This window comes from Lepidothrix coronata, unplaced genomic scaffold (assembly GCF_001604755.1).
Source record: "Lepidothrix coronata isolate B3197 unplaced genomic scaffold, Lepidothrix_coronata-1.0 Scaffold2, whole genome shotgun sequence".
In the NCBI taxonomy this organism is placed as follows: Eukaryota; Metazoa; Chordata; class Aves; order Passeriformes; family Pipridae; genus Lepidothrix; species Lepidothrix coronata.
This window is the reverse complement of record NW_016690182.1, coordinates 7,624,965-7,649,486: the sequence shown is the minus strand read 5'-3', so window position 1 is coordinate 7,649,486 and position 24,522 is coordinate 7,624,965. Positions and strand designations below refer to the sequence as shown.

At 60.6% G+C, this 24,522-nt stretch overlaps 4 protein-coding genes across 12 annotated transcripts; 1 reads left to right on the top strand and 3 right to left on the bottom strand.

Moving 5' to 3' along the window:
- Window positions 1-136: 136 nt before the first annotated feature.
- Window positions 137-7,636, bottom strand: SYTL4 (synaptotagmin like 4). 3 transcript variants are annotated; one of them, XM_017814423.1, is made up of 17 exons: window positions 7,604-7,636; window positions 6,678-6,810; window positions 6,330-6,545; window positions 5,689-5,798; window positions 5,421-5,535; window positions 5,166-5,273; window positions 4,770-4,884; window positions 4,572-4,662; window positions 4,278-4,381; window positions 4,096-4,182; window positions 3,586-3,764; window positions 3,291-3,393; window positions 2,257-2,418; window positions 1,740-1,845; window positions 1,266-1,365; window positions 540-748; window positions 137-419 (listed from the first exon to the last, which is right to left on the bottom strand). In XM_017814423.1, exons 2-17 carry the CDS (start codon window positions 6,785-6,787, stop codon window positions 277-279), a joined length of 2,058 nt encoding a protein of 685 aa, XP_017669912.1. In that variant the 5' UTR covers window positions 6,788-6,810; window positions 7,604-7,636; the 3' UTR covers window positions 137-276. The 3 variants fall into 3 exon arrangements, with proteins under 3 accessions (XP_017669912.1, XP_017669902.1, XP_017669920.1); XM_017814413.1 differs by having other exon boundaries at window positions 6,678-6,829; window positions 7,604-7,630; XM_017814431.1 differs by having other exon boundaries at window positions 4,096-4,179; window positions 6,678-6,829; window positions 7,604-7,630.
- Window positions 7,637-8,510: 874 nt separating this feature from the next.
- Window positions 8,511-11,876, bottom strand: TRMT12 (tRNA methyltransferase 12 homolog). Of its 4 annotated transcripts, none has more exons than XM_017819290.1 (8): window positions 11,825-11,876; window positions 11,220-11,291; window positions 10,906-11,053; window positions 10,639-10,831; window positions 10,399-10,549; window positions 10,212-10,321; window positions 9,426-9,583; window positions 8,511-9,355 (listed from the first exon to the last, which is right to left on the bottom strand). In XM_017819290.1, the coding sequence occupies exons 1-8, from the start codon at window positions 11,866-11,868 to the stop codon at window positions 8,942-8,944; spliced, it is 1,290 nt and encodes a 429-aa protein (XP_017674779.1). In that variant the 5' UTR covers window positions 11,869-11,876; the 3' UTR covers window positions 8,511-8,941. The 4 variants fall into 4 exon arrangements, with proteins under 4 accessions (XP_017674779.1, XP_017674788.1, XP_017674795.1 ...); XM_017819299.1 differs by having other exon boundaries at window positions 10,639-10,828; XM_017819306.1 differs by having other exon boundaries at window positions 11,220-11,376; window positions 11,825-11,840.
- CSTF2 (cleavage stimulation factor subunit 2) lies at window positions 11,874-19,035 on the top strand. Of its 3 annotated transcripts, XM_017819258.1 has the most exons (15): window positions 11,874-11,993; window positions 12,130-12,208; window positions 13,039-13,208; window positions 13,692-13,828; window positions 13,910-14,029; window positions 14,130-14,285; window positions 14,409-14,532; window positions 14,833-14,895; window positions 16,075-16,134; window positions 16,720-16,861; window positions 17,227-17,378; window positions 17,671-17,948; window positions 18,334-18,459; window positions 18,602-18,727; window positions 18,854-19,035. In XM_017819258.1, the coding sequence occupies exons 1-14, from the start codon at window positions 11,936-11,938 to the stop codon at window positions 18,722-18,724; spliced, it is 1,788 nt and encodes a 595-aa protein (XP_017674747.1). In that variant the 5' UTR covers window positions 11,874-11,935; the 3' UTR covers window positions 18,725-18,727; window positions 18,854-19,035. The 3 variants fall into 3 exon arrangements, with proteins under 3 accessions (XP_017674747.1, XP_017674756.1, XP_017674766.1); XM_017819267.1 differs by lacking the exon at window positions 16,075-16,134; XM_017819277.1 differs by lacking the exons at window positions 16,075-16,134; window positions 16,720-16,861; window positions 17,227-17,378.
- A 555-nt stretch (window positions 19,036-19,590) lies between these two features.
- NOX1 (NADPH oxidase 1) lies at window positions 19,591-24,522 on the bottom strand. Of its 2 annotated transcripts, none has more exons than XM_017814483.1 (13): window positions 24,333-24,522; window positions 23,232-23,327; window positions 22,719-22,829; window positions 22,548-22,632; window positions 22,330-22,472; window positions 22,071-22,252; window positions 21,729-21,867; window positions 21,537-21,629; window positions 21,144-21,370; window positions 20,901-21,063; window positions 20,627-20,773; window positions 20,299-20,423; window positions 19,591-20,110 (listed from the first exon to the last, which is right to left on the bottom strand). In XM_017814483.1, exons 1-13 carry the CDS (start codon window positions 24,375-24,377, stop codon window positions 19,984-19,986), a joined length of 1,683 nt encoding a protein of 560 aa, XP_017669972.1. In that variant the 5' UTR covers window positions 24,378-24,522; the 3' UTR covers window positions 19,591-19,983. The 2 variants fall into 2 exon arrangements, with proteins under 2 accessions (XP_017669972.1, XP_017669979.1); XM_017814490.1 differs by having other exon boundaries at window positions 22,128-22,252.

The following is a 24,522-nucleotide window of genomic DNA, read 5'->3' as shown; positions in this document are numbered from 1 at the left end:
AAAGCATTTTGCCTCAAGGGGAAAAAGGGAGGGTCCACCAGGACTTCAGTTCAGCCTGAAATGTGGTGCAAGGCTTATGACAAAAGGAAAACCCTTTAAATGAAGCTAGGCCAAGAAGACTTTCTGCCCAAGCCTGTTTAGAGAAGGTCATGTTTATTAAAGAAGAAAAAATAATAACATAACCCACGTTTGGCAGCCCTGCCAAGCCCTGCAGTAAGAGTGGCTCTGGAGCAGCGGTGCCAGGCCTCAGCCGAGTCCAGGTGCTGGTGCCACAGCCTATGGCCTCAGCTTGGCCATGGTGGAGCGGAGCTGGAGTGTCCCCTCTGCCCAGGAGCCCGGATACTGGCACATCTTCTGCCACAGGTTCAGCTCCTCACCCATGGAGTCCATCCAGTCCACAGCTTGCCCGTTGCTCATGCCTGGGAGAAAGGATGGAAGTGGGCAGAAGTCACTGCCAGAGCAGGCTCCTGCTCACAGTGCAGCAGCCCCAAGAAAGGCTGCTTGTCCCCAGGGTCTGATGGGACCACAGGGCTCCTCACCATTGCCCACCCCCAGACGGACACCCCCGAGGAAGTCGTTGCTGGACAGTGGCTCCCGGTCCCAGACTGTCAGCTCCAGGCAGATGTGCTGCAGGTCCTCGGGGTTGATACCATTGTAGACAAAGGTGTGGTTGTAATGAGGGTTCAGGGTCTTCTTCACCACAGGTGTCTTCCTCTTGGAGGCTTTGTTTTTGTGCGGCAGGAGGTAGCTGGGGGAAGCAATCCCTTGGGTTAGCAGCACATGGGCCTTCTGCTCTGAGGGCTGGGGCACCTCAGCACCCCAGGACCTGGCCTGGAGACACTCTTTCCACCTTCCCTGACATGGCTCAGGAAGGACTATGACACTCTGCAAGGGGTGGTCTCTTCCCTGCCTCCTGAAAAGTCACTCAGCAGACTGCAAGTGGTCTGGGGAGGGAAAGGACTGGAGCCTCCTCACCCCTGGTCATGCTGCCCCATAGCATGGTGACCTTTGGGAAGGGCAACTGGAGCCCTGCCCTGCACAGAGCCTTCCACCACAACCTCTTAATCAGCCAAAATCCAGAAGAGCACCTGCTACCAGGAGCATCTTGTCTCTGGTCAAACAGTGACTCTCAAGGTACCAACACAGGCAGTGCAGGGCAGCTAACAGAGAGACCCTGCCCTCCTCCAGGTCCCCACGGCAGCACTGGAAATATAGTCAGGGAGGACAGTGCCTTCATTGCCCCCCCACCCAGGACTCTCACTCACCCCTTGACAAAGCTGTCTGAGGTCCCACCAGATTTGGCAGCTGTGAGGTTCTTGGCTTCTTTGATCCAGACCTGGAGCTCACCACCTTCGCCTGTTTTGCCTAGGAAAAACCCAACACATCAATTAATCAACTTCAATTTCCACCACCACAAACTTCGGGAAAGGTCCTGCTGAACACCCTTTGTCCCAGGGGCATGTTCAGAGCCCGGGATACCATTTCCTCTTGCCTTCTCCCATACTGGCCCTGCCTGCTGAGGCGAAGGTGGACAATTGCTTCATGCAGGTCCAGCCTGATCCAGCCCCAAGGAAGCACTGGGATGGCTCAGCCAGCCTGAGGACAGCCAGGTCTGCCCTGACCCAGAGCAGCCTTGCAGGTGTTGGAGAAGGCTGCAGTAACACTACCCAGAGCCAGATCACATGGCCACGAGCAGATCCTGCAAGGCTGCACAGACATCCTGGAGCTCCAGCACTCACCTTTCCTGCCATTCCCAGCCCCGGGGTGCTTGACAGATGGGATGTACTTCATGGAGACAACCAACTCTCCCTTGTACTGGTGGAGACCAGCAGCATCTGCCCCGGTCTGCAAAGGACGTGAGACTTACCAAACACTGCAGAGAGGCCATGGCAAACACAGTGACAGCCTGGCCTGTGTGCAGCACCTCCCCAGGGTGGGACAAAGGGCTTGCCTTCTCCTAGATGTGGCTGAACTGGCACAAGTGCCTGCAAACCCTCCCCAGCATCACCAGCTCCTTTGGGATCTTATTTTGGCTCAATCACCTGAGGAACAGGTGGGAAGCTAGGCTCGAGGCAGAAGATCTGCCCTTTTTTATGATAGCACTGCTGTCTGCTTCTGGGCTGCTCACTTCTCCAAAGATTTGATTTGGCACGAGCCTTTTGGCAGCTCCCAGCTGTCTCCACACCCCTGTGCCCACAGAGGGCTATACCCCTCACCAGGGCCAGGCAAGGGAAGCTGCGGGCAGCAGGGGCACACCTTGCCATGCAGGGGCAGGAACTCCTCCAGGTGGCTGTCAAAGTTCCAGGCATCCAGTGGGACTTCCACCTCCCCCAGGAATGTGTTGCGGCCAAAGCGATCGTGGTGCCAGACCGAGAACTGCAGTGTCCTTGTGAGCAGGAGGGACTTGCTAATCTCGTACTAGGGAGAGAGACAAAAAAACCCCTGGTGAGCAGGCAGCAGCAGGCAGGGACAGGCTTGGCAAACACCATCAGCCACAGCTCTCGATCAGGAAAGAAAACAAGTTTGAGGAGCAATGGATGCACACAGGAGTCTGTTTTTTCCATGCCTGCTGAAACCGCAGAGTCCTGGGGCAGTGGTGCAGGAGCCCATGCTCTCCAGACAGATAGACCTCAGAGCCAGGTACCTGTCCGCTCATCCCACAACACACAGAGCTCTGCCAGCCCACAGGGCCTCAGGGAGTCACAGCACAAAACCTTAGTAAACCTGGCTGTGAGAGCCTAAAAACCAAACCACAGCTCCCACTTCCTCCTGTCTGAGAGTGCCTGGCCTTAGCAATGCACTGCCAGGCTCAGGGACAGAGTCAGCCAGTCACACCACCCCAAAGTGGCTGCAGCAAGGCTGGTGAAGGACAGTGCAAAGTTGTTCTGCCCTGGGGCCCAGAACTGCCTTACTTCTGCCTCTGCAGCTGTGCTGCTCTCCCACCAATGTAACCTGTTTCCAGGGGCCCAGAAGCCTTGGCCATGGAAGGAAATACCTGGGGTAAGCAGGATGCCCCTGAGGAATACCAGAGGAACCAGGGACATGCCCTGTGGCATGTTTATATCTGCAGCTGTGCCTCCACCCCACCACGGCACTGGGACTTGACACCATGGCCAGACCAGAGCAGCGACCCAGTCTGGGACTGGGTTTTTCCAGCTTTCAGGATGCAGTCTCTGGAACAAGTTCTCTGTAGATACCCTGCCTCAGGGTTAGGAGCCCAACCTGCCATTGGCTTGTTCCAGCAGCATCCCCAGGACTGACTACCTGCACCCCAATCCATCCCTGCTCACCTTCAGCAGCTCATTGTACAGGGGATTGATGGTGTTGCGTTTGATTGTTGTCTTGCGTTTCCCCTGCCGGGATTTGTCAGGCAGGAGGTAGGTCTTCACGTACCTGCAGGGAGGAGCAAGCAGCAGTTCACTGAGGTCCCCCCACAATTAACCCCCTCTGAGCTCCTCAGGGCAACCCCAGACTCCCTGCCTTGCCAAGACCCCCCCACTTACAGCTCCCATCTCTGGCGGACACCCCACAACCCAGGTGGGTACCACCAGTGGTCCCACCAGCCATCACCCTCCCAGCTCTCACGGGTTGGAGCGCTTCCTGCCCTCATCCCCGTAGGCCAGCTGGCGACACTCCTTCACATGGATGAACAAGGTCTGTGTCTTCTGCTCATAGCTCAGGGAGAAGGAGATGCCTCCAGTGACCGCCACGCTGCCGAAGTCACCGGCCTCGCTGTAAATGCTGACCATGCTCCCCAGCGTGCTCTGGAAGACATGGCAGGGCTCAGCTGGCACACCATCATTTGATGGTCCCTCTTCATCCTCAGCAAGACTCCTTCACGTGCCTCCTCCATACAGGCCCTCTCACCCTCTGTGGCTGGGGATGGTCACTGAGTGCCTCCCACACGCATGGAGGCTCCCCAGAAGAGAGTTGGGTCTCTGCATTTCAATTCCCTTCAAGGGGAGGAAGCCCCCATGCCTCAGGCTCTTGCCTCTGCACCACCCTCCCTTTCTCCCACCTAACCCATTGGCACTGCCTTTGTCCATCATTCCTCCCTGCAGCAGGGCACAGCATGGCCACACCACGGGGACTCACTGAGGAGGTGCCACTGCGCATGCTGCCCCGGGCCACCCGCTGACGATGGATCTCCACCAGGTTATCAATGTCCTCCTCCTCCTCCTCCTGCAAGGAGGGAGACAAATCAACTGTGTGGGGAGCAGCAGGGCACAGCCGGCTAGATACCCAGCTCCTCCACCACAGCATTCCAAGGGTCTCACCAGCTCCATGTTGAGGCCAGGGACCGACTTGCTCCTGTCCCCCAAAGATCCACCATCCCCCATGAAGTCCTCGGGGCGCAGGTCAATCACTGACTTGGTGTAGTCTGCACGAGAGGTGGTGAGCAGGAGGCAGCAGCACGGAGCAGGACTAGCAGAGCCCTGCTGCTCTCTCAGATAAGGGACTTCCCCAGCCTCTCCCATCCGCACCAAAAGCTCACCTCAGCCCAGGGAGAAGCAGCTGCCCATTCCTGGCCGTGTTGGCACCCAAACCCCCTGCACCCCTGCAGCTCTCACCTGCAGGCCTCACCACCCGCCGGGGGTTCTTCTTGAATATCGTTTCATGCTCGTCCACCAAGGCGCTGCTGCGGGTCCCTGCAGTGGCATCCTGGGGAGGAGAGGTCCTGTCAGAGCAGGGCAGGGCTGGGCACCCCACAGGACTCCCGGCCCCACGCCCCAGGACAGGGCTGGGCCTGCTGAAGCAGCGTCACACACCCGTCCGTCAGAGTAAGCATTTTTGGAGCGGAGAGGGAGGGTCAGGCTGGAGGCAGCAGGTCCTGCTGGTGCAGCAACCTGTTTTCCAGGGATGGCTCTCTCCAGGGAGTTACTCCTGCAGAGGACACAGAAAGGTCTGTCCCAGGCCACAAGCCCAGCTGGGAGAGCAAGTACTGGCTGGAAAGTACCATCTCCACACAGGCTCCCTGGAGGCACATAAGCTCCCTATAACACGCCAGCCTGGGAGCAGAGGACATGCCTGCCCAGGAACAAGTTTCAGCCTAGCCAAAAGAGCTAGCTCCCCCTCACTAGACCAAGAAAACACACTTCAGACGAAAGTCCTCATTCTTTTCCAGCCAGTCTTGCCAAGGACAACCCATCTGGGGAGCCCCTCACCTGCCCCCCCCATCACCAGGACTAGATCTGTAACCATCCAGGCTCATGTTTTCCATGGACTCTGTGTCACTTTTGCCATCCCGAGGGTCTGAGGCATCTGGAAACAAACTGCAGACAAACAAAACCACAGGTATGTCCTGTTTGGCAAGGAAGTTGGTCTGAGAGAGCAGACCAAGCAGGGCGGTGGCATCGCTCTTATCCCCACAGCAGATGAGGGCTGGTGCCTGGAGCAGGTGGGACAGCAGGGATTCTTACCTGGATCCCTCCCGGGGTGCAGGGGGGCTCGGCTGCCGGGCTGCAGAGGAGCTTTTGGGCTCACCAAGCTGAGCTTTCTGGAGGAGGGTTTGTCCCACAGTCTCTCTTTTGCTGGCTGGAAGGAGAGAGGAGGACCTCTGCTCCAAGCCCATTGCCTGAAGCAGGAGCTGCTCCCATCCAGCTCCACACTGTGCAAGGTGCACTGGGGAAAGGGGGAGCATCCCAGATGGCTGAGCTGTGGGAGGAGGCGTTGCTGTGGCACCCCTACCTGCTGGCCTGTGCCGCAGGGACAGCCGCACCATGTCGCTGCCCAGGTGGTTGGCGAAGCGGTTGACCCTCTGGTCGTAGAACCAGTCACCCGTTGTCTTCTTCAGCTCACTGCAGGGCAGAAAGGTGGTGGGGGGCAGGCAAGGGCAGTGGGGGGCTGATCCTTGCACCCCAACCCACCCGTGGTGCTCCCACCACCCAAGGAGAACACAGACACAGTGGGTGTGATAGGCAGGCAACTGGGCAGAGACAATTCACTGGGCAGTTGACAGGCTCAGCTACATCCCCAGTAAACATGGGAGCAAGACAGGTTTTATAGGACAAGGGAGGCCAAGAAGGAGGAAATCTGGGATACTTGAAACACAGGCTGTGCAAGGGGAACTGGAGGATGCTGGAGTCAAGTAAAGGGGGGGAAGGAGTGAGGAGGGCATGGAGGAGACACAAGATTGGGGTGTGACTCAATTCTCCATCACCCAACCATGGAAACCCACTCCAGGAGCAACAGCAGAGCCAGCTGTCCTGCAGTGAAGAGGACCAGCTAGGCTAGGAAAGACATGAAGCATCAAGCTGGGGAGACTGGGAAGAGGAAGGGAACAGGAAGCACATGCAGAAGGTCTCTGCCACTTATCCCCAGGTACTCACGCCTCCTTGGTGCAGACTTTGCAGCGCCAGGAGCTGTTGGGGCTGTAGGAACGGCAGTCCCGACACACCAAGTGGTTGCAGCCCCGGCACGTGTTGGCCTTGGGGCTGACACGGCTCAGGCTCTGCTGGCAGCGGGCGCAGGTCCGCTCGCTGTACCGCTGGCTGCCCCGCTTGGCTCCCTTGCGCCGGATCTCCAGTAGTTCATTCTTCAGGCGCCTGCTCAGACCCGACACCGGGAGCTGTCAGAGCCGCCCCGGGGAACCCCCATCACCAGCACTCTCACTCCTCCACCCACTTCCAGAGCAAAGCAGGGAACCAGCTCCTGCCGAGCCCCAGCCACGTCCACACCTGATTCTCCTCTCCTCTGCTATACGGAGCTCCTCGTCGCGCTGCAGGACCTGCAGGATCAATTCTCTCTCCACGTCCGACAGGAAGGACAGATCCACGGCTTCCGACATCGCTGCACCGGGGATCGCCGGCCCTGGCCAGATGTGTCCGTGCTAGGGACATGCCAGCCGCTGAGCCTGGCGGCTCCCGCCCCGCGAGGTGCTCCGTGCGCGCTCCCCGGGCTGGACCGGATCGCGGCACCCGGGACAGCGGTCCGCCCGCCGCCTCCGCCGCCCTGCTCTGGGCTGGGCTCGGGCCGCCTGCCAGCCCCGCCGCCCCGGTGACCTCAGCCGGCTCCGTGGGACCGCGCTGACGCCCAGCACCCGCAGGCAGCCCCGGCAGGAAGGAGCCGCCCCGGGCTGCCGCTCCCACGAACGCAGCGGGGCCCGGAGCTGCCCGACCCCCACGGAGCCGCCGGGAGCGGACACGCTCCAGGAGCCGCGACGGGGGCAGGATCCGGTCCGGAGGCGCCGGCATCGGGACCTGGGTGGCCGCGGCCGCTCCAGCCCCGAAGGAGCAGGGGCGACTGCTCGGGGGGCTATAGCTCAGCCCTCTGCCCACCCGGCACCGCCGAGACGGAGCTTCCCGTCCCCGCAGCCGCGCCCCGGGGAACAGGGGCCAGAGACGGACCCCGGGCTCCTCTCTCGGGGGGGGTGGTCCGGGGCCGCCGGCACCGCGCTCGCAGCGCGGCCACCCGCACCGGGCAAGCACTGGCTCCGACCCGGGACACCGCGGCTCGACACCCCAACCACAGAGGGACACCCGGCACCCCCCGGCATCCCCCCAGCCGAGGGATCCCCGGTGCCCCCCGTCCGCGGAGGAACCCCTTGTACCCTCCGACCCCCCGCCAGTGGAGGGACCCCCGGTCCCCACGACCCTCCCGGTACCTGCGGCGGCTCCGGCCGGCGCCTCCCGGAGCGGGGAGGTGGGGCCGGGGGGGGGCGCGGCGCCGGAGCCTTAAAGGAGCCGCGCCCGCCGCACCTGCGGCACGGACGGGGCGGCCCGTGCGGGAGGCGGTGCCCGCGCCCTCCAGCCCTTTCCCCGCTTGAGCTGCGGGCCCCCCTGCGCCGCGGGACGCTTTCCTCCCGCACGACTGGGCAGGGCCCGGTGCCCCACGGCCCTGGCTGGGAGCGGAGCTGCTCCCGAAGAGCACAGAGCCCACCGCCACCAGAACTGTGGGGCGCCCTCCCGGGGTCTCCAAGGAGGACTGAAACCCCAGCCGCGCGGCCGTGGTGTCCTCCCGCCGCAAGGCTCCAGCCTCTGCCCTTGTCCTTCGTGGCAGAGATACGGCCACGGCAGGGCCCTTGAAACAGCCCACGGCGGCACAGGCAACACGGGAACCGCGAGCACACGCCGCAGGACAAGGCGGGGGGCTCTCACCAGTGGAGAAGTGGCTTCTTGCCACGCAGATCCTGCGTGGGAAGCCAGCTGGGAGCAGCCCTGAGCAAACGCGAGGACGCAGCTCTTCCCACACTTTCGGCCGCACCCCGGGGCTCCCTGTCACGGGATTGGAGAGCCAGAGGCTCCCAGCCTTACAGAAGATGAGACACCGACACGAGAAAAAACATGGGGACGCCAAAGGGCCAGTGGGAGCTCCCTCATGCGGCAGAGGTTCTCTCCATCAGGGGTACACACACAATACTTAGAGGGCTTTGGGCTTGCAGGCAGAGGATGCCAGCAGACGTTTTGCTCTCTGAGCCCCTCCACACACCTCTCTGGGACCCGGCCTTCCCAGGCCCCCATGCTTGCACCAGTGTTCACATTTTAACTGGACACCAAAAAGAAGTATGAGAAACATCTTTAATTCCGAAAAATTAAGAAGCCAAGATAAACAGCCCTGTTTCCAGTACAATAAAAAAGCACATTGGTAAATACGAGCACAAAGCCTGTCCCCAACCTGTTGAAATGAACCCAGCAGGAACCCGAGGTTTTTAAGCCCGGGTTCTCTCCTGTGTGAAAACAGGGCTGAAAGTGCCACCACATGTCCAAAATCTGGGCAGTGACTGGCAGAGTTGGGGCAGGACACAGAGAGCTCTCAGCCACATCTCACTGCATCCTCGACCTGGATCCTGGAGGGATCTCCCAAGGGAGCACATCCCTGGGTGCTCTGGGCACTGCTGGGCAGGGGACATAAGGCACATCCAGGCTGGCAGCAGGACACTGCTCCTGGTGCTGTGCTAGCACCATTCCATGGGAGCTGGAGCCCTGACAGGGCCCATTCCCAGCTACGTGGGCAGTGCTGGCCGGCACTCGAGGTCCAACACGAGGTGATGGACGTGGGGTGCGTAGGACTTCACTGCCTCGATGTGCAGGACTCTGGTGTGCCACGGCCGCCCATGCAGCTCCACCAGCAGTCCCTGGATCCGCGTTGCCGTGGTTTCAGCCCACCTCTGCCACTCGGCTCTGATCCTGGCCCCCACTGTCTTGTTCCCAGTGTCCTCCATTGGGTGCTGTGCCTCTGGAGACCCCCACTCAGCTGGCAGGACCGGGGTCGGTGCAGGGGGAGTCTCCACGTTGTGGTGGATGTGGAGAACCCCACCCGTTTCCTTCTTGAGGACACGGCAGGCCACTGGCCAGCCTTCCTCTGAGCTGGGGATCAGCCCCAGGTTCACCCGGTCGGCCATGTCCCGCAGCTCCAGCTGGGAGGAGAGGGGAGGTGAGGGGATGCCCGGTGCGGATGGGGGCTCGCGGCCGGGCAGCGGTGCTCACCTGCCGGCTGTCCCCGTGGTGGATGTGGCACCGATCCTGCACCCCGTTCAGTGCCAGGGCCCGGCGCAGAGCCTCCACAGCATGGACATTCCACTCACAGGCATGGACAAAGGCGGCTCCCGCATGAACCAGGAATGGCAGCGTGAAATAGCCGATGCCTGCAGGCAGGAGGTGGCAGTTGCTGAGGGCAAGGACCTGCTGGAGAGCCATGCTCCTCCCTGGAGGCAGGGCGGGGTACACGCTGTCACCCCAGCTCTCCAAAACTGCTTTGCTCTGGGTTGGAACGAGCCCAAACACTTGGTAAATGGAAGTTCATCCCTCCCTCCTCTGCAAAAGCAAAATCTGTCTTGAAAAATGTTTAGAGGAGCTTATTTTACCTTCAGTCTGTGGCCATCAGCTCGAAACCTGCCCTGCTTCCACTCTGTGCAGGAGTGCCCAGACTAATCCAGAGCAGTTTTGTGGGTGCCACATCCCTTCAGTGTGGCACAAATTGGAAACACTAACTTTCCTAAGCACAAAAGAGCAGCAAATCTTTCTCCTGGATCCAAATGATTCCCTCAAGCAGTGGTGCTCTGCAGAGCCTGAGTCCAAGGTTATCCTAAGTGTCCAAAGGCAGCAGGGACACAGGAGGGACAGAAGTGCCAGGATAGCTGATGGCTCACAAACAGGGTGGGAGCTCTAAGCCTAAGTATTTTTCATTCCAGGCTAGAAATGACATCTGGATGCCATCTGCATCACTGCTCTCTGCCTGCCCACCCTGCCAAAGCCCTTCTCCATCCCCATTACCTGCATAAAGATCCACCAGGACCTCCCCAGAGCAGGGCAGTGAGGCCACCCGCATCTTCTCCGTGATGTTTCCCGGTGAGAACATGCACTTGGTCACGTCGAAGGTGTACCTGGAAGACCCCGCCGGGATGGTGAAGGTGGCCCCTTCCCTGTGCCGGCCGCATCCTGCACCATGGCTCCTGCCTACCTGATCCCATTGTCCACGTGCTCCACCCAGCCATCCTGGCCCAGCAGCAGGGTCACACTGGGGGTCCGCATCCCGTCTGGCAACACCCGTCCTCGCCTGGCTATCCGCCGGGCACCTAAAGCCGAGGCCACCGTCTCCCAGAGCACTGGACCTGGAACACACCCATCCCAGGAAATTTGGGAAATGCCAGAACAGGTTCTGTGGGCAGGATCAGGGCAGGCAGACCCTGCTCCTCCTTACCCAGGCTCTCCCACGGTGCAGCCCTGAAGCTGTCCTCACTCAGCAGCACCAGGTCCCCGTGCCGCTGCCAGGCATGGGGCACATCCTGCTCCAGCTCCTCTGACCAGCTCCCATCCAGCAGCTGCCGCAGCTCATCCCGCAGCTTCTGGGCAGGCGCCCGTCGCCGGGATGCCCTGGAGGGGACAGGGTCCTGCTGCAGGGATGTGGCACGTGGGGCTGAGACCTCATCACCCCATGCAGGGCTCGGGGCAAGGGGGCTCTCCCGACCTGGATCCAGACCAGCTCACAGGGCATCTCCGGGGGAAGGCACAGCTGGGAGAGCTTCTCCTCCAGCATGGGCAGGGCCACGCGGCCCCCTGGCACCTGCTGCAGCTGGTAGCGCCTGTCCAGCAGCTGCTTCTCTTCCAAATGCTCCCTGCAAGGCCAAGGCCTGGTCAGGCCCTTCCAGCTCTGCAGACCCTCCTGGTGCGGGACTGGTGCTGTGACCCTCCTCCCAGCCAGTCCCACCATCACCTGCTGGAGCAGCACAGGGCTCCCATTATCCCCTTGCTCCCATTCCCCCTCGTTCCCATTCCCCTCACCTGAGGCGCTGGGCGAGCCGCCGCTCCGTGGCTAGTGCAGGGATGGGGATGGAGATGTCCTTGGCTTCCATCCTGCCAAGCCCCGGGATGGAGGGACTTCACTGGGTGCCAGGGACATCGGAGCCCTGGCTGCTGCCCGGGGCAGGGGCTGGGGGCACTGGGGACAGGGTGACCGAGGTGGTGGGGTGTCCAGGGGGTGGTGTCCCAGGGAATGGGATGCTCTGGGTTTGGGCAATACGGATGGGATGGAATGGCGTGCCTGGCAACGGGGCACCCCAGGGGATGGGGTGTCTGGGGGGTAGAGTACTCCAGAGGGGGCGTACACTAAGGGTGAGGTGTCCCAGGGGATTAGGAGGATTGGGTATCCTGGGAGTGGGGTGACCGGGGGTCTGACGGGACAGGGTGCCCTGGGATCGGGGCTCTCGGGGATGGGGTGCCCGGGGTGGGATACCCGGGGGGCTGTGCCTCAGGGCCGGTGCCCGGAACTGCACCACCGAGGCCGCGGGGATGCTCCAGGAGCTGGCACCTCCTGACTGGCTGTACCAGGAGGGCTCCCCAAGGCCACAGTCGGGGTCCCGCTCCCAGTCCGGGGGTCGCAGTCCTACCGGGCGTTTCCCGCCGGAGCACTTTCCGAGCGCGCCGCCGCCATGTTTCTGCAGGCGGAGGCGGAAGCGGGGGGCCGGTGTGTGCGCGGACCGGAAGTGGCCGGCGGCGCGATGGCGGGTCTGTCGGTGCGGGACCCGGCCGTGGATCGGTCCCTGCGCTCCGTGTTCGGTGAGAGGGGCCGGACTGAGGGACAGCACAGGGGCAGGGACGGGGAAGGGACGGGGCGTCAGGCGGGGTTCCCCCCGCCCCTCGCCGTTGGGTCGGTCCCAGCCGCGCTGACCGGCGGCTCCATCTGTGTCCGCAGTGGGGAACATCCCATACGAGGCCACCGAGGAGCAACTGAAGGACATTTTCTCGGAGGTTGGGCCCGTGGTCAGCTTTAGGTGAGAGCGGCCGCTGGCCTCCCCTGCGTCCCACTGCTCGGCCCTAGACCGGGCTCTGGGAACCGCGGAGTCGGGTATCCTTAACGTTGGAAAAGACCTCTAAGGCCATCGAGTCCAACCGTTCCCCCAGCACTGTTAAGCTAAACCACGTCCCCAAGTGCCACATCCACACACCTTCTGAGCATCCCCAGGGATGGTGAATCCACCACTTTCCTGGGCAGCCTGTGCCAATGCTTGACAACAAGTGAAGAGCTTTCCCTAATATCCAGTCCAAACCTGCCCTGGCACACCTTGAGCAGAGCAGTGCAGCATCTGCTGGGGGTTGTGAGGCTGTGCCAGGTGTGCTCAGGGGCTGAGGGGCTGTGCCTTGGTCACCTGGAGATGGAGCACACAGAGCACAACAGAGGGACATGGGCTGGAGGGGCCACCCTGCTGTGGCAGAGGAGTGCTCAGGCTCTGGGCAGGCTCTGTGCTCCTCACTTCTGCCCCAGTGTCTCCCAGGGGTGTTTCCCAGGTCCTGAAGAGCTCTCAGTTAAGAGCTTGTGAGCTCCAGGAGCATCCAGTCCCATCCTGTGCCCCTACGAGCTGCCTGGTGGGGTCAGAGTTCCTGCACACCAGAGCTTTGGGAACACCCCTCCCAGAAGCCAGGAGACCCTTTGGCTCTGGCTTAGGGGTGACTTAACCAGCCTAAGCCTGGCATCATTGCCTTCACTGCTCCCAGCACACCCGTAGGGTGTATCCCAGCAGCTCCTCCCTTGCTTTGGGAGCTGTGGGCGCTGCTGGGTGCCCACCCTGCCCTCAACAGTGGTGTCCCTCCCCTCCCTGCGCAGGCTGGTGTATGACAGGGAGACGGGGAAGCCCAAGGGATATGGGTTCTGTGAGTACCAGGACCAGGAGACGGCGCTGAGCGCCATGAGGAACCTGAACGGGCGCGAGTTCAGCGGGAGGGCCCTGCGCGTCGACAACGCCGCCAGCGAGAAGAACAAGGAGGAGCTCAAGAGTGAGTCTGAACTCTGGGGTGGGCCTGGCCTTGGCAGTGCTGCAGAGCAAGGTGGTGCTCTCCTGTGTGGCTGTGAGAGCTGACTTGTTCTAAGGGATGTTGTGAGTGGCTCCCCAGAGGGGTGCATAGGCTCAGTGCTGTGTTTTCACTCCAAGGTGACCACAGGATCTTTTAGATTGGAAACAAATCTCTTAAGATCAAACTTTGACCAAACTTTGACCAAACACCACCTTGTCAGCTAAACCACAGCACTAAGTGCCACATCCAGTCTTTTCCTAAACACCTCCAGGGATGGTGACTCTGCCACCTCCCTGGGCAGCCCATTCCAATGCCTGATCACCCTTTCTGTTAAGAAATTCCTCCTGATGTCTCCCTGTTTTCACTGGCCCCCTTTCCCCGTAGTGGGGTGGTGCTCCCCTCCTCATGACCCCATTACCCACTGTCGGTTCATGTTGCCATATAAGGTCACCAACTGTGTTTCAGGCTTGGGCACGGGTGCCCCCATCATAGAGTCACCCTACGGGGACCCTGTGAACCCCGAGGACGCTCCCGAATCCATCAGCCGGGCGGTGGCCAGCCTGCCCCCCGAGCAGATGTTCGAGCTCATGAAGCAGATGAAGGTGAGTGCAGGAGGGCACAGCTCCCACTGCCACTGCCCTGTCACATCTTGTCAGAGCTCTAACCCGTGCGTGTCTTCTCAGCTGTGTGTCCAGAACAGCCCCCAGGAAGCCAGGAACATGCTGCTGCAGAACCCCCAGCTGGCCTATGCCCTGCTGCAGGCTCAGGTGGTCATGAGGATCGTTGACCCCGAGATCGCGCTGGTTCGTCCCTTGCTGCTCATTCGGGGTCGAGAGCGTGTCAGTGGCAGCCTGTGTGGAGTGGGAGTGGGAAAGAATTTCTTTCTCCTTTTTCTCTCCCTAGAAAATCCTGCATCGCCAGACCAGTGTTCCTCCTCTGATCCCAGGTAACCAGCAGCCAGTGCCAGGGCCAGGACCTGGGCCAGGACCAGGGCCTGGGCCAGGGCCCAACACGCAGCTGAACCCACAGAACACCCCCTCGTCCCAGCCACAGCCCATAGTAAGAGCCTGCACAACACATGAGCTGTGCAGGGAAGATGGGCAGTGCCAGCTCCAGCTCTTCCAGCTGGGGTGCATACCTGGGTGACCAGACATCCCTGAACTCCAGTGTCTCTCCTGGCAGGGTGGGATGCATGTGAATGGCGCTCCTCCTCTGATGCAGCCACCCATGCAGGGGGGAGTGCCGGCCCCAGGGCAGATGGCAGCCCCTGTGCAGGGCCCGGGACCTGGCCCCATGGCTCCAGGAGGTGAGTTTGGGCCAAACCACCCCACCTGTGGGCACACAGGTCCTGCAGACACCCCCCCTCTGCCTTCCCCCTGACCGGAGGGCTTGGCCCCATGAGAGCATGTGTGGTCCCATACCACACATTGTGGTTGTGGCTGCTGCCAGGGGCAGGCTGGAATGTTGGGTTATCTCTGGGGGGGACCAACACCAAGGAAATAAACCTGCAGATACCCCCCCAGGAGCTGGGAGGGGGAAGGTATTTGGGGCCAAAGGAATGGGTTAGTGGTGCAGGGATGGCTGATCTCTGCCTCTCCTCTCCCAGGTGGGCTGCAGCCACAGGTTGGGATGCCGGGCGCAGGGCCTGTCCCCTTGGAGCGTGGACAAGGTAAAACAGACATGGTTGATGCTGTGTGTGGGGTGAGCCTCCCTCCAGCAGGGCCCAGGCTGTGAGTGCTGAGCAATGCAGCACCCAGAGCCCCTGCCAGCCACCTGCAACCTGGCTGTGCCTGCCCCTGGGGCAGCTCCACAGTGCTGCGCTGTGGTAGCACAAGGCTTAGCCACAAGGCTGTGGTAGCAGCTCTCTGGCTCCCAGGACTCAGCCCGTGCACCGGTTTGCTCCCAGCTCGTTCTGTGCTATGCTGTGCAGTCGTGCCCTGGAAGCCAGGGAGAGCTGCCAAGCCCCGCCGAGTGGGATGTGCCTGTGTTTTCCATCTCTGCGAGCCCCTGTCTGTACCTGTGCTTGTGCGGGCAGGCAGAGCTTGCTTTTCTCTGGTCCCTGTCCTGCTCCTTTGCTGCCTGCGTGCTGGGAAGCAGCTGGTGCGGCCACTGCGTCCTCCCCCGCCGTGCCCAGCAGAGGGAGCTGGGCCTCCGCTTTGGCTTGAGGCTTGGCTGGGAATTTCCCGGGGAGTGACGGCTCGGCTTTCCCTCCGCAGGCACGGTCTGTATGGCCCAGCCCCGTAGCCAGATTCCTTATGGTCCACGCGTTGCCATGTGCCAGGGCTAGGGAGACCTGAGCGTTCTTGTTCTTCCAGTAACAAAGCATGCAGGCACCTGACACTCCTGTTGTCTTGACTTGTATCCTAGGCCTTGTTTCAGGAACGTGGTAAACCTGGTCTGAGATACTTTGGCCTTAGGGGTAGCTGACTCTTGTTTTCTTTGGAGTGGGCAATGTCTTTCTGAGAACAGCATGGTAGTTCTTGGCACCCGAAAGGTTTTGGAGAGTAGAAACTGTGGGCAGGGGCAGAAGCAGGAGCTGACTGGTTGTGTGTTGTGGGGCCAACGTGGCCCCACAGAGTGCCACGTCTTTTGGCAGGTTGTCTTCCTTCCCTGCCTCTCCCTGAACAAGGGAAGGACTGTGCCACGCTGGCTGTGCTGCCTGTGGTGACAGAGGTGGTGTTAATGGAAGAGGTCGATAAAGCCAGATCTGCTGCATCTTCTCTGTAGGTTTTCCTGGGGACTTTAGGAAGTGTGATCTTGCAGGCAGCACTGTCCCCAAGGCTGGGTGCATGTGTGCACACACTATTTACGTGTCTGCTCTTTCCCTCTTTTCCTGCTGCTTGCCCAGGGAACCTGCAGCTCTCGCCCGTGGGACCTGCCAGGCCTGCGTCTATCGAACGCGTCCAAGGTATCCCAGCACCCGCCAGCTCCCTCCTCCCATGGAGCTCATTGTGGAGTGTGCAGAGAGCAGCTTTCACCCCGCTATGCTGAGGCCTGGGGACTGGCATATCACTCCCTGTAGCCTGGCAGGGTTAAGAGGAGGAGGAGGCAGGATTTCCTTTAGGGCTGCAGGAGAGAACAGTCTAGAGCCATGCATGGAGCCTCCAGTGGAAAAGGAGAGCCCTGTTCGGAGAGGGCTTTTGCCTAGGGTCCAGCCTCCTTTGACACTGCACTTCCAGGAGTCTTCCAGGTCTTGCTTTACTCCTGGCCCCATGTCAGCAGGGTGTTGATGCCCACGCTTGTAGGGATTGCCATGGGAGCACCCACGCTTGGTTTGACCCCTTGTGCCATAAGGAGCCTGAGGTAGATCCAGGGAGGAAAAAGAGAGGAATAAAATCAGCAGCCAGGAAAGGGGCTTTGGTGTGCTCCAGCCTTGGGTGTGGGGCTGCCTCCCCAGCAGTGCAGCCACACCCGGCCCCAGAGCGCCGGGGACGGTCTCGGCACGGCACTGGTCATGCAGATCCTCACGAGCTCTTGTGTGTCTCCCTGGCAGTGCCCATGCCAGACCCGAGGGCCCCTATGCAGCGTGGACCTCTACCTGCTAGTGGCCCGCCGCCCCGAGGCCTTTTGGGAGATGCCCCGAATGACCCTCGCGGAGGGACCCTGCTCTCAGTCACTGGAGAAGTGGAGCCCAGGTGAGGGGAGAGGGAAGGAGAGGAACCCTTGGCACTGTCCCCTGCCCAAGGGTGACCTCTCACTGAGGACAGGGATGGCACCAGCCTTCCGGGAGTCACTGCTGCCTGGTCGGAGGCCTGTGTGCTGCCGACCGTGGGGGCCGGCCCATTTCCCCGGGGACGGGACATCCCCGGGGTGATGGCAGCTGCCCTGTGGCATGGGGCCACCAGCACCTATCCCTGTGTCAGCCTCACCCTCCTCCCCTGCGGCCGGCTTCGGGGGCAATCCCAGCGCTCTGCCCAGACCGTGCCAAGCCAGCGTCTGATTCACACTCTCTCGCTTTCTCTCCTCCTCCTGCTTTGCTCTCCTCGTCTCTCTGCATCAGAGGTTACCTTGGGCCGCCCCACCAGGGAGCCCCTATGCACCATATGCCTGGTCATGACAGCCGTGGCCCCCCCCATGAGATGAGGGGGGGACCCATGGGAGAACCCCGACCACTGATGGGAGAGCCGCGGGGGCCCTTGATGGACGCTCGAGGTGAGAGAGGGGGCATGAAATACTGGGTGGCTTAGAGCATGCAGGCAAGAAGAGTAGAGCCAGCTGCCCTGACCTGAGGTGTAGGAAGGGGTTTGGGCAGTGAAATGACTGACACCAGGCAAGGAGGGACTGTCCCAGGGTGCAAGGGACTTTCTCCAGGCATGTCCCCTCTGCCCCCAGCCCTGCACCTTTTGGGTGCTTGCTATTCCCCAGACAAAGGAGGCACAGGCTCGCTCCCACACTCCCTGCAGTGCTGCTCCCTTCAGCACCTTACCTTGTCTTTCCTCCGCAGTTGGAAGAGATCCCCGAGGGCTGGAGCCACGAGGATTGGAGCCGCGTGGGCTGGAGCCCCGGGTGCTGGAGGCGCGAGCCCTGGAGGCACGAGGCCTGGAGCCGCGGGTCCTGGAGCCACGAGTGCTGGAAGCCAGGGCCATGGAGGCCAGGGTCCTGGAGCCCCGGGGCCTGGAGCCTCGAGGGCCTGGTCCCAACCCACGTGGCCCCATGCCCGGTGGGATACAGGGTCCTGGGCCACTTAACATGGGAGCCAGTGGCCCACAGGGGCCCCGCCAGGTACACACGTCTCTGCTCAGCTGCTTGGGCACTGACGGCATCCTGTAGATTGGGGCTGGGTGGAGGGTGTCACATAGAGCAACACTTCTGGGAAGCATAAGGCCTGGGACACTGGCTCTGGGTCCCATCTCCCCAGGCACTGCCCATCTGCTGGGGACAGGACAAGGCTCAAGCTTCTCTCCACCTCTTCCTGTCGTTCAGGAAGGAGCGCAGGAGTTGGAGGGAGAGGAGAGCACGTAAAACACGTGGTAGCCTGTCTCTCATCATGCTCAGGCATCTTCAGGCTGTCTGAGGGCATCCGTCAGATCATCTGCATTACCTTCCTGGAGTTGTATGGTTGAGTCCAGATACCCCTCGGTCCTCACCCCCTCTCTCATTCCCACAGGTTCCTAACATGGCAGGGGCAGGCTTGCAGGGAGGAGGCATTCCTGGAGCAGGAGTCCAAGGAGCTGGTCAGCCTGGAGGCTTTAGCCCTGGACAGAGCCAGGTCACCCCCCAGGATCATGAGAAGGTGAGAGAAGAAAAGGGAAAGGGTGAGATGTCAGGAGCAAAACTTCCTGTGTGCCTTTCTGTGGCAGGGACAGCCCCTCCCTGGCTCTGGTAACCCATGGATTCTCCAGCAGGACATGTCTCTGACCCCCTTGTCCCCACAGGCAGCGCTGATCATGCAGGTCCTGCAGCTGACAGCAGACCAGATTGCCATGCTGCCCCCGGAGCAGCGGCAGAGCATCCTCATTCTGAAGGAGCAGATCCAGAAATCCACAGGGGCACCCTGACAGGTAATATCCTTAACCTGACCCTCAACCTGTGCCTGTTCTCCTCCAGTAAATCAGAGCTGCCCAGGATGGGGCTCTGTCCTGCTTCTCTCCATGCCAGACTCAGTATCCTCCCCTTCCTTCTGGCAGGCTTGTGGTGGACAGAGGTGATGCTCCATGGCAGCTGCTTCCTGTTCATAGCTGAGCTGATGCTGCGTTTTGGGAGAGGTTGTGTCCCCTCAATGTTTTTCCCTCCAATTCATCCTTTTTTTTTTTTTCTCTGTGTATATTTTATGATGTTTGAAATAAAGTGGGAGGAGGGTTTGAATAAAGCCATGTCTCTGGCTGCCTTATTTGGTCTCTCGTGGAGACCAGAGTGGGACTCTTGGGTTCTGGGTGCAGTCTTGCCTGTCTCCAGTCTTGTCCAAACCACTTGCCATCCTCCCTCCTCCACAGCACCAGGGCAAGAGCTAGTCCTGGAATTTCTTGTTCCATGCTCTTGGCAGGGGTGTAGGGGAAGGGCAGGACAGAGAGCTTGGCTTTCTATCTCTGCTGGCAGAGCAGGAAGGGCTCCATATTGGATTGCAGTATCACTTACCATGCCAGCCAGCTCGGGGAGGGGAGTTTTCCCTCTTTTTTGCATATGCTAGAGCAGGGTATGTGTGAGCTTTGCATCTGCTGCTGGCCTATGTGCTGGGGTGCCTGGCTCTGGGGGCAGCCTGGCTCTGGGGGTGGCAGGATGGCAGCAAGTCCTTGTAGAGGGGTGTCTGACCCTGCACCTCAGAGGGTTTGCTGTCAACCAGCTGTTTTATTACAGCCCTACAAGAGGTCAGAGCATGGGCTGCTTCACCACGGAGACTCTGATTGCAAAGAAAAGCAAGTTTAATCTTTTACACAAAGAACTGTTTAAACCTGGAGGAGCATGTTTGGCCCCTGATGCCTGTGTCCCATCTGTGTCCTGTGGTTCTTCCCAGCCCACTGGGCGTTCCTGCTGCTTCCCACTGCTCTGGCAGCATCACTGCATCATGTGTCTCTGGTTTGTCAGTGAAGGGGCCATGCAGAGCTGCCAGCCCACTGGCTCCATGAGGATCCCTTGTACACCAGGACAGGCAGGCAGCAGTCTTTGAACCTGGAATTTCTCATGGAGAAAGGAGTACCTTGCTGTGTCTTGCCTGGCTTCAATGCATGCACAGATGCTTATCCCTGGCCTTGCTCTGGCACAGGAGGTGAGGTGAGACGGGCAACGTCCCTGCCCGCTGGGGTTCCAGCCTCGCTGCTACTCAGAAGTTCTCCTTGTTGAAGTAGAATTTGACCTTCCTGGGGTCCAGACTGGAGTGCTGGTGACAAGACTTCTGCAGACTCTTTGCCAGGGCCCCCGGCCCACAGAGGAACACACCAACCACCGACCTGCAAACAGCATGGGGATGTCAGCGCCAGGTGGGCGACTCAGGGTAAAGTGATTTCAAAGCTTTTTAGGCTCCCTGCTGGGGATAGCACACCTCTCCCAAAGCCACTGCCCAGCCCAGTGCTGAGTGCCAGGGAGGAGAGGGGTGCATCCCCGCTTCAGCATTCCGAATTCTGTGCCCACCTCTCACCTGGGGTGGGCTTCAGCCACTACTGCAAACTCTGTGTTCCACATGGGCCGCCCAAAGATGGTTTTCTGCCTGAGGCCTGTCACCGTGTCCGTAGCGGTGTCAAAGTGAAGTGCCACGTTGTTGGCCTGGGCAGAACAGGGATGGTGAGAACCCCAGACACCACCTCTGAGCCCACCTCCAGTCCCTCACCGTGGAGGAGTATCCATTGCTGATCCCACCAAACACCATGCCCGGACTTTGTGCCTGAAAGCCGTTGTCGTGCTTGCCCTGCCCAACTCGGCCACTCCATGTCCCCTCTTGCAGCCACAGCAGCCTCTGGTCAACTCACAATGCTGGTGTCCCAGCCAGTGAGGAAGAGGCGGTAGGTGAGGAAGTCCGCCTTGCCCGACTCGGCCATCTTCTGCTCCAGCGAGGCAAGCAGGTCGTTAAACCAGGCAAAGGCTTCTCTGTCCCGGCAGAGCCAGTAGAAGTAGATCTAGGATGTGGGGGGAGAGGAGTTGCTCAAGATGGAGCAGAGACAGAGGGGTGGGAGAATGCAATGCCAAGTACTGGGAAGCTCAGCATGGAGAAACCCACAGCTGCTCCCATGGGACACTCTGTACCTTCTTGGTCTTGAGGGTCTGGTCAGCCTGCTGGAACTTGTACCAGATGGATTTCAGGATGGAGGCGAAGGGAGTGACGCCGATTCCCGCTCCCACCAGCATGGCCACCTCGTACTGGAACACGTCTTCACTGGCAGTGCCAAAGGGACCATCCACCTCGATCCTGGCCAAGGGAGGGCCTGGGTGAGAGGTGTGGCCTCCTCAAATCCCTGTGATGGCCTGTTGGGGCACTCTCCAGCCTACCTGGGGTTCTCTGACTGGAAGGTGTTGATGAGACGCTCTGTCCAGTCACCAGCCACCCGGACGTGAATGGAGAAGAAGTCCTCCTCGGGTGCAGAGGTGAGGGTGAAGGGGTGCCACTCCAGCGGGGAGATGGCGGGGCAGTTGACAAAGATGTATTGCCCCACCTCCATGCGGAAGCCCTTCTTCTGCATTTGCAGCTCCAGCACACGGGCAGGGTGCATGACCACCTGGGGGCACGGACGGGGCTCAGCACCCAGCCTGGCTCCTGTCCCTGGGAAGGGGCTGCGGCCACCACCCCTGCCCACCTCCCCACGGCCACCACAGCGAGAAGCTGCAGCACCAGCGACTCCAAGGAAAGGAGCTGGGGTAGGAACAGGCTCCTGCACCACCCACCTTCTTGACAACCACCTTCTGCTGCGCACGCCAGACCCGGAGGATCCGCTCAAAGACGTAGAGGATGATGGGGGCCAGAACCCACTTCCAGGACTGTGGAGACAGAGGAAGGCAAAGGGTTGGGGAGGACCAGAGCTGGAGCCTCCCATGGGGAGGGCTTCTCCCCTCGCACCCATTCCAATGCTGCCCTACCTCAGCAGGGATGCTCCCAAACTCAGGGTCTTTGCAGCAGTGGTGGGTGCAGTTCTGGTCCCTCTGCGTGAGGTACTGGGCGCAGCGATGGGGGTCCACCTCTGCCATGCTCTGCTCTGTCTGCCCACGCACCAGCCCACTGTAGGGAGGTGAGGGGTGAGCCCAAGGGCCAGATCCTGCCTCCCAGCCAGGGCTGAGCTGCGCTGCATGAGGCCAGCTGGGCTAGCCCACCATGGGAATGGCAGTTCACAACCCCACTGGACTCTTCCTGGGGTGCCCCACAGGGGATTTGCAGCCACTGCCCCTCAATATCCTGCCTTGGGGAGTGGTGAGGAGTCTTACGCAATGCCGTGGATGACAAGGCCAGTGAAGTAGACAAGGAAGAGGTGGTGTGTGTACCAGAAGACCTCGAAGTAGTTCCTGCGGATGAACTCGGTGGAGGATGTAACCATGAGGATGAGCGCCAGTGTGATGATGACCCCCGTCAGCCCCGGGATGGTTGTAAAAGCCATGTACTCGACGGTCTGCAGGGGAGGCAGGATGGGTTAGGGGGGCAGGGGACAGGTGGTGGCAGGGGGCTGGATGCCAAGGCTGCGCTCACCGTCTCGTTAGAGTGGATGGGGTTCAGCCACTTGTTGTCCTGCAGGTGCATCTTAGAGAGGACAGCGGGGAGGCTGCCGTCAGTGGCTTGTTGGCTCTGGTTGTAGCGCTCCAGGTTGAAGAGGTGGGCAATGGTGTGCACGGCTGGACAGGGGACAGGCAGTCACCCACATGGCCATCCCCTCGTCCCCCTGTACCCCAGCCCAGTGCTGGTGATACCTGTGAGCAGGGCCAGGGCATAGGCCACCAGCTTGTGGAAGGTGAGGTTGTGGTCCAGCTGCTTCCGTAGCGTTCGCCTGCAGCACTGCAGGGAGAGGCAGTGGTGTCAGGATGGGGACAGGGACAGGGACCGGGACGGCCATGCTGGCCATGCCACTGCGGGGCACTCACCAAGCAGGTCCCACGGAGGAAGGAGAGGAGGTTGCGGCAGACGGGCAGCAGGATCAGCATGCTGTTGAAGTTGAGGCACTTGGCTGATGCTCGAGCCCACGCCAAGGCAGACTGGGGAGAAGAGAGGGGTGAGCACCTCCTTTGGTGCTGTAACCGGGACTGGGTTAGGATGGGGCCAAATGATGCTGAGCTGGGACTGAGTGATGCTGGCCTGGGGACTGGGAGGGAGCAATGCTGGACTGGGATGGAGACTTGGAAGGGAGAGGCTGAGCTGGACTGGGATGGGGTGGTGCTGGACTGGGCTGAGATGTTGTTGGGCTGGGACCAGACAGGGATCAAGACAGGGACCAACAAGGAGCAATACTGGGCTGGGGAGTGGGACAGAATGGTGGTGGGTTGGAAGAGGACAGAATAAGGAAGGGGCATGGGATGTTGCAGCCCCACTCCACTGCAGGAGGGTTCCAGGATGCACATGTGCCTGGGCAGGTAGGGTGCTGTAGGAGAGCACCTTACCCCGAGGATGGCCCTGGTGTAGAAATATCGGTCATCTTGGTCAAAGAACAGAAAGTAGTAAGTGAAGAGGAAGATGTTGATGCCCAGCCAGGCTGCCTGTGGGGAAAAGTCACAGCATCATGAAGGGCCCTGGCCTTGGGAGCCCCTCACCCTGCAGCAATCAGGTGCAGACACAGCCAGAGGGTGTCAGGAAAGCACATCCCATCCTGTTTCCTTATGAGCTGCAGCATCATGCACAGGGCTGGGACACAGGGCCAAGGGTGGGCAGAGGTGTGGAAGTCTTGCGAAATTACTGTCTTGTCACCCACAGCCCTGTGCTTCACCCATGCGTGAGGAAGGAGGAAAGGCAGGAGCAGGCAACACCCGTGTAACGGGAAGGCAGGTCCGGAGGTTGGTCGGGGCTGCGCAGGGAAGACTCTGGGAGGAGGAAGTTTTACAGGGAGCTGGCTCACCCAGCCTCACCATCCCTTGCCTAACCCCACTGCTCCCCACACTGGCCCCTCTTACAGCCATTGACTTTTTGCAGAGCTCCCCCAAAAAACACTCTGCCTTCTATTTGTTTTTTTGTTTGTTTGGGGTTTTTTTTAAGGTAACTTAAGTCCAACTTCCTGTAAACTCCCATTTCCCCATGTATTCATAGCTCCCCATACAGTGCCGACTAGTCGATGGGTGCTGGCCAGGCATGCTCTTTTACACCAGTGATGCCACAGCACAGCACTGGCAGATGGTCCCTATGGACCATCTCCATCTCCTCACCCTGGCGTGGGCTCTCACAGGATTCTCTGCTCTCATGAAGGGAGAAGAGCCATGTGGGAGGCTCCCAGCCAAAGTGGGCAAACCAGGAGCATTTTTAAGTTTTCCAGGACCTCCCTTTCCTCTGAGTTGCATTTCCCTTAAGATTTCAGTTTTCCAAACCCCCATCCTTCCCCTGGCTGGCTGGGTACGCAGGTTGGCTGAGCAAAAGGGACTCTTGTCTTCCCAGAGCCCAGCCCTGGGACAGCCCGTCAGCCCCCATTTCTCCCACGAGCGCCCCAGGGCCCGTAGCCCCCACAGCCCCCCGCATTGCCCTACCCCTGTGAGCCCCCCAGCCCACACACTCACGAGGACGGCGGCCGAGAACCAGTGGTTGACCAGCCAGTTGCCCATGGTGCGATGTCCCTGCTCCTGCTGCTGCCTGCCCGCGCCTGCCGCTGCCTGCCCGACGTTTTATGGAGGGAGCAGGCGGTGCGGCAATCCCGGCTGCGGGAACTGCACCACGGGGACTTTCCCCTGAGAAGCCTTCGAGGAAATG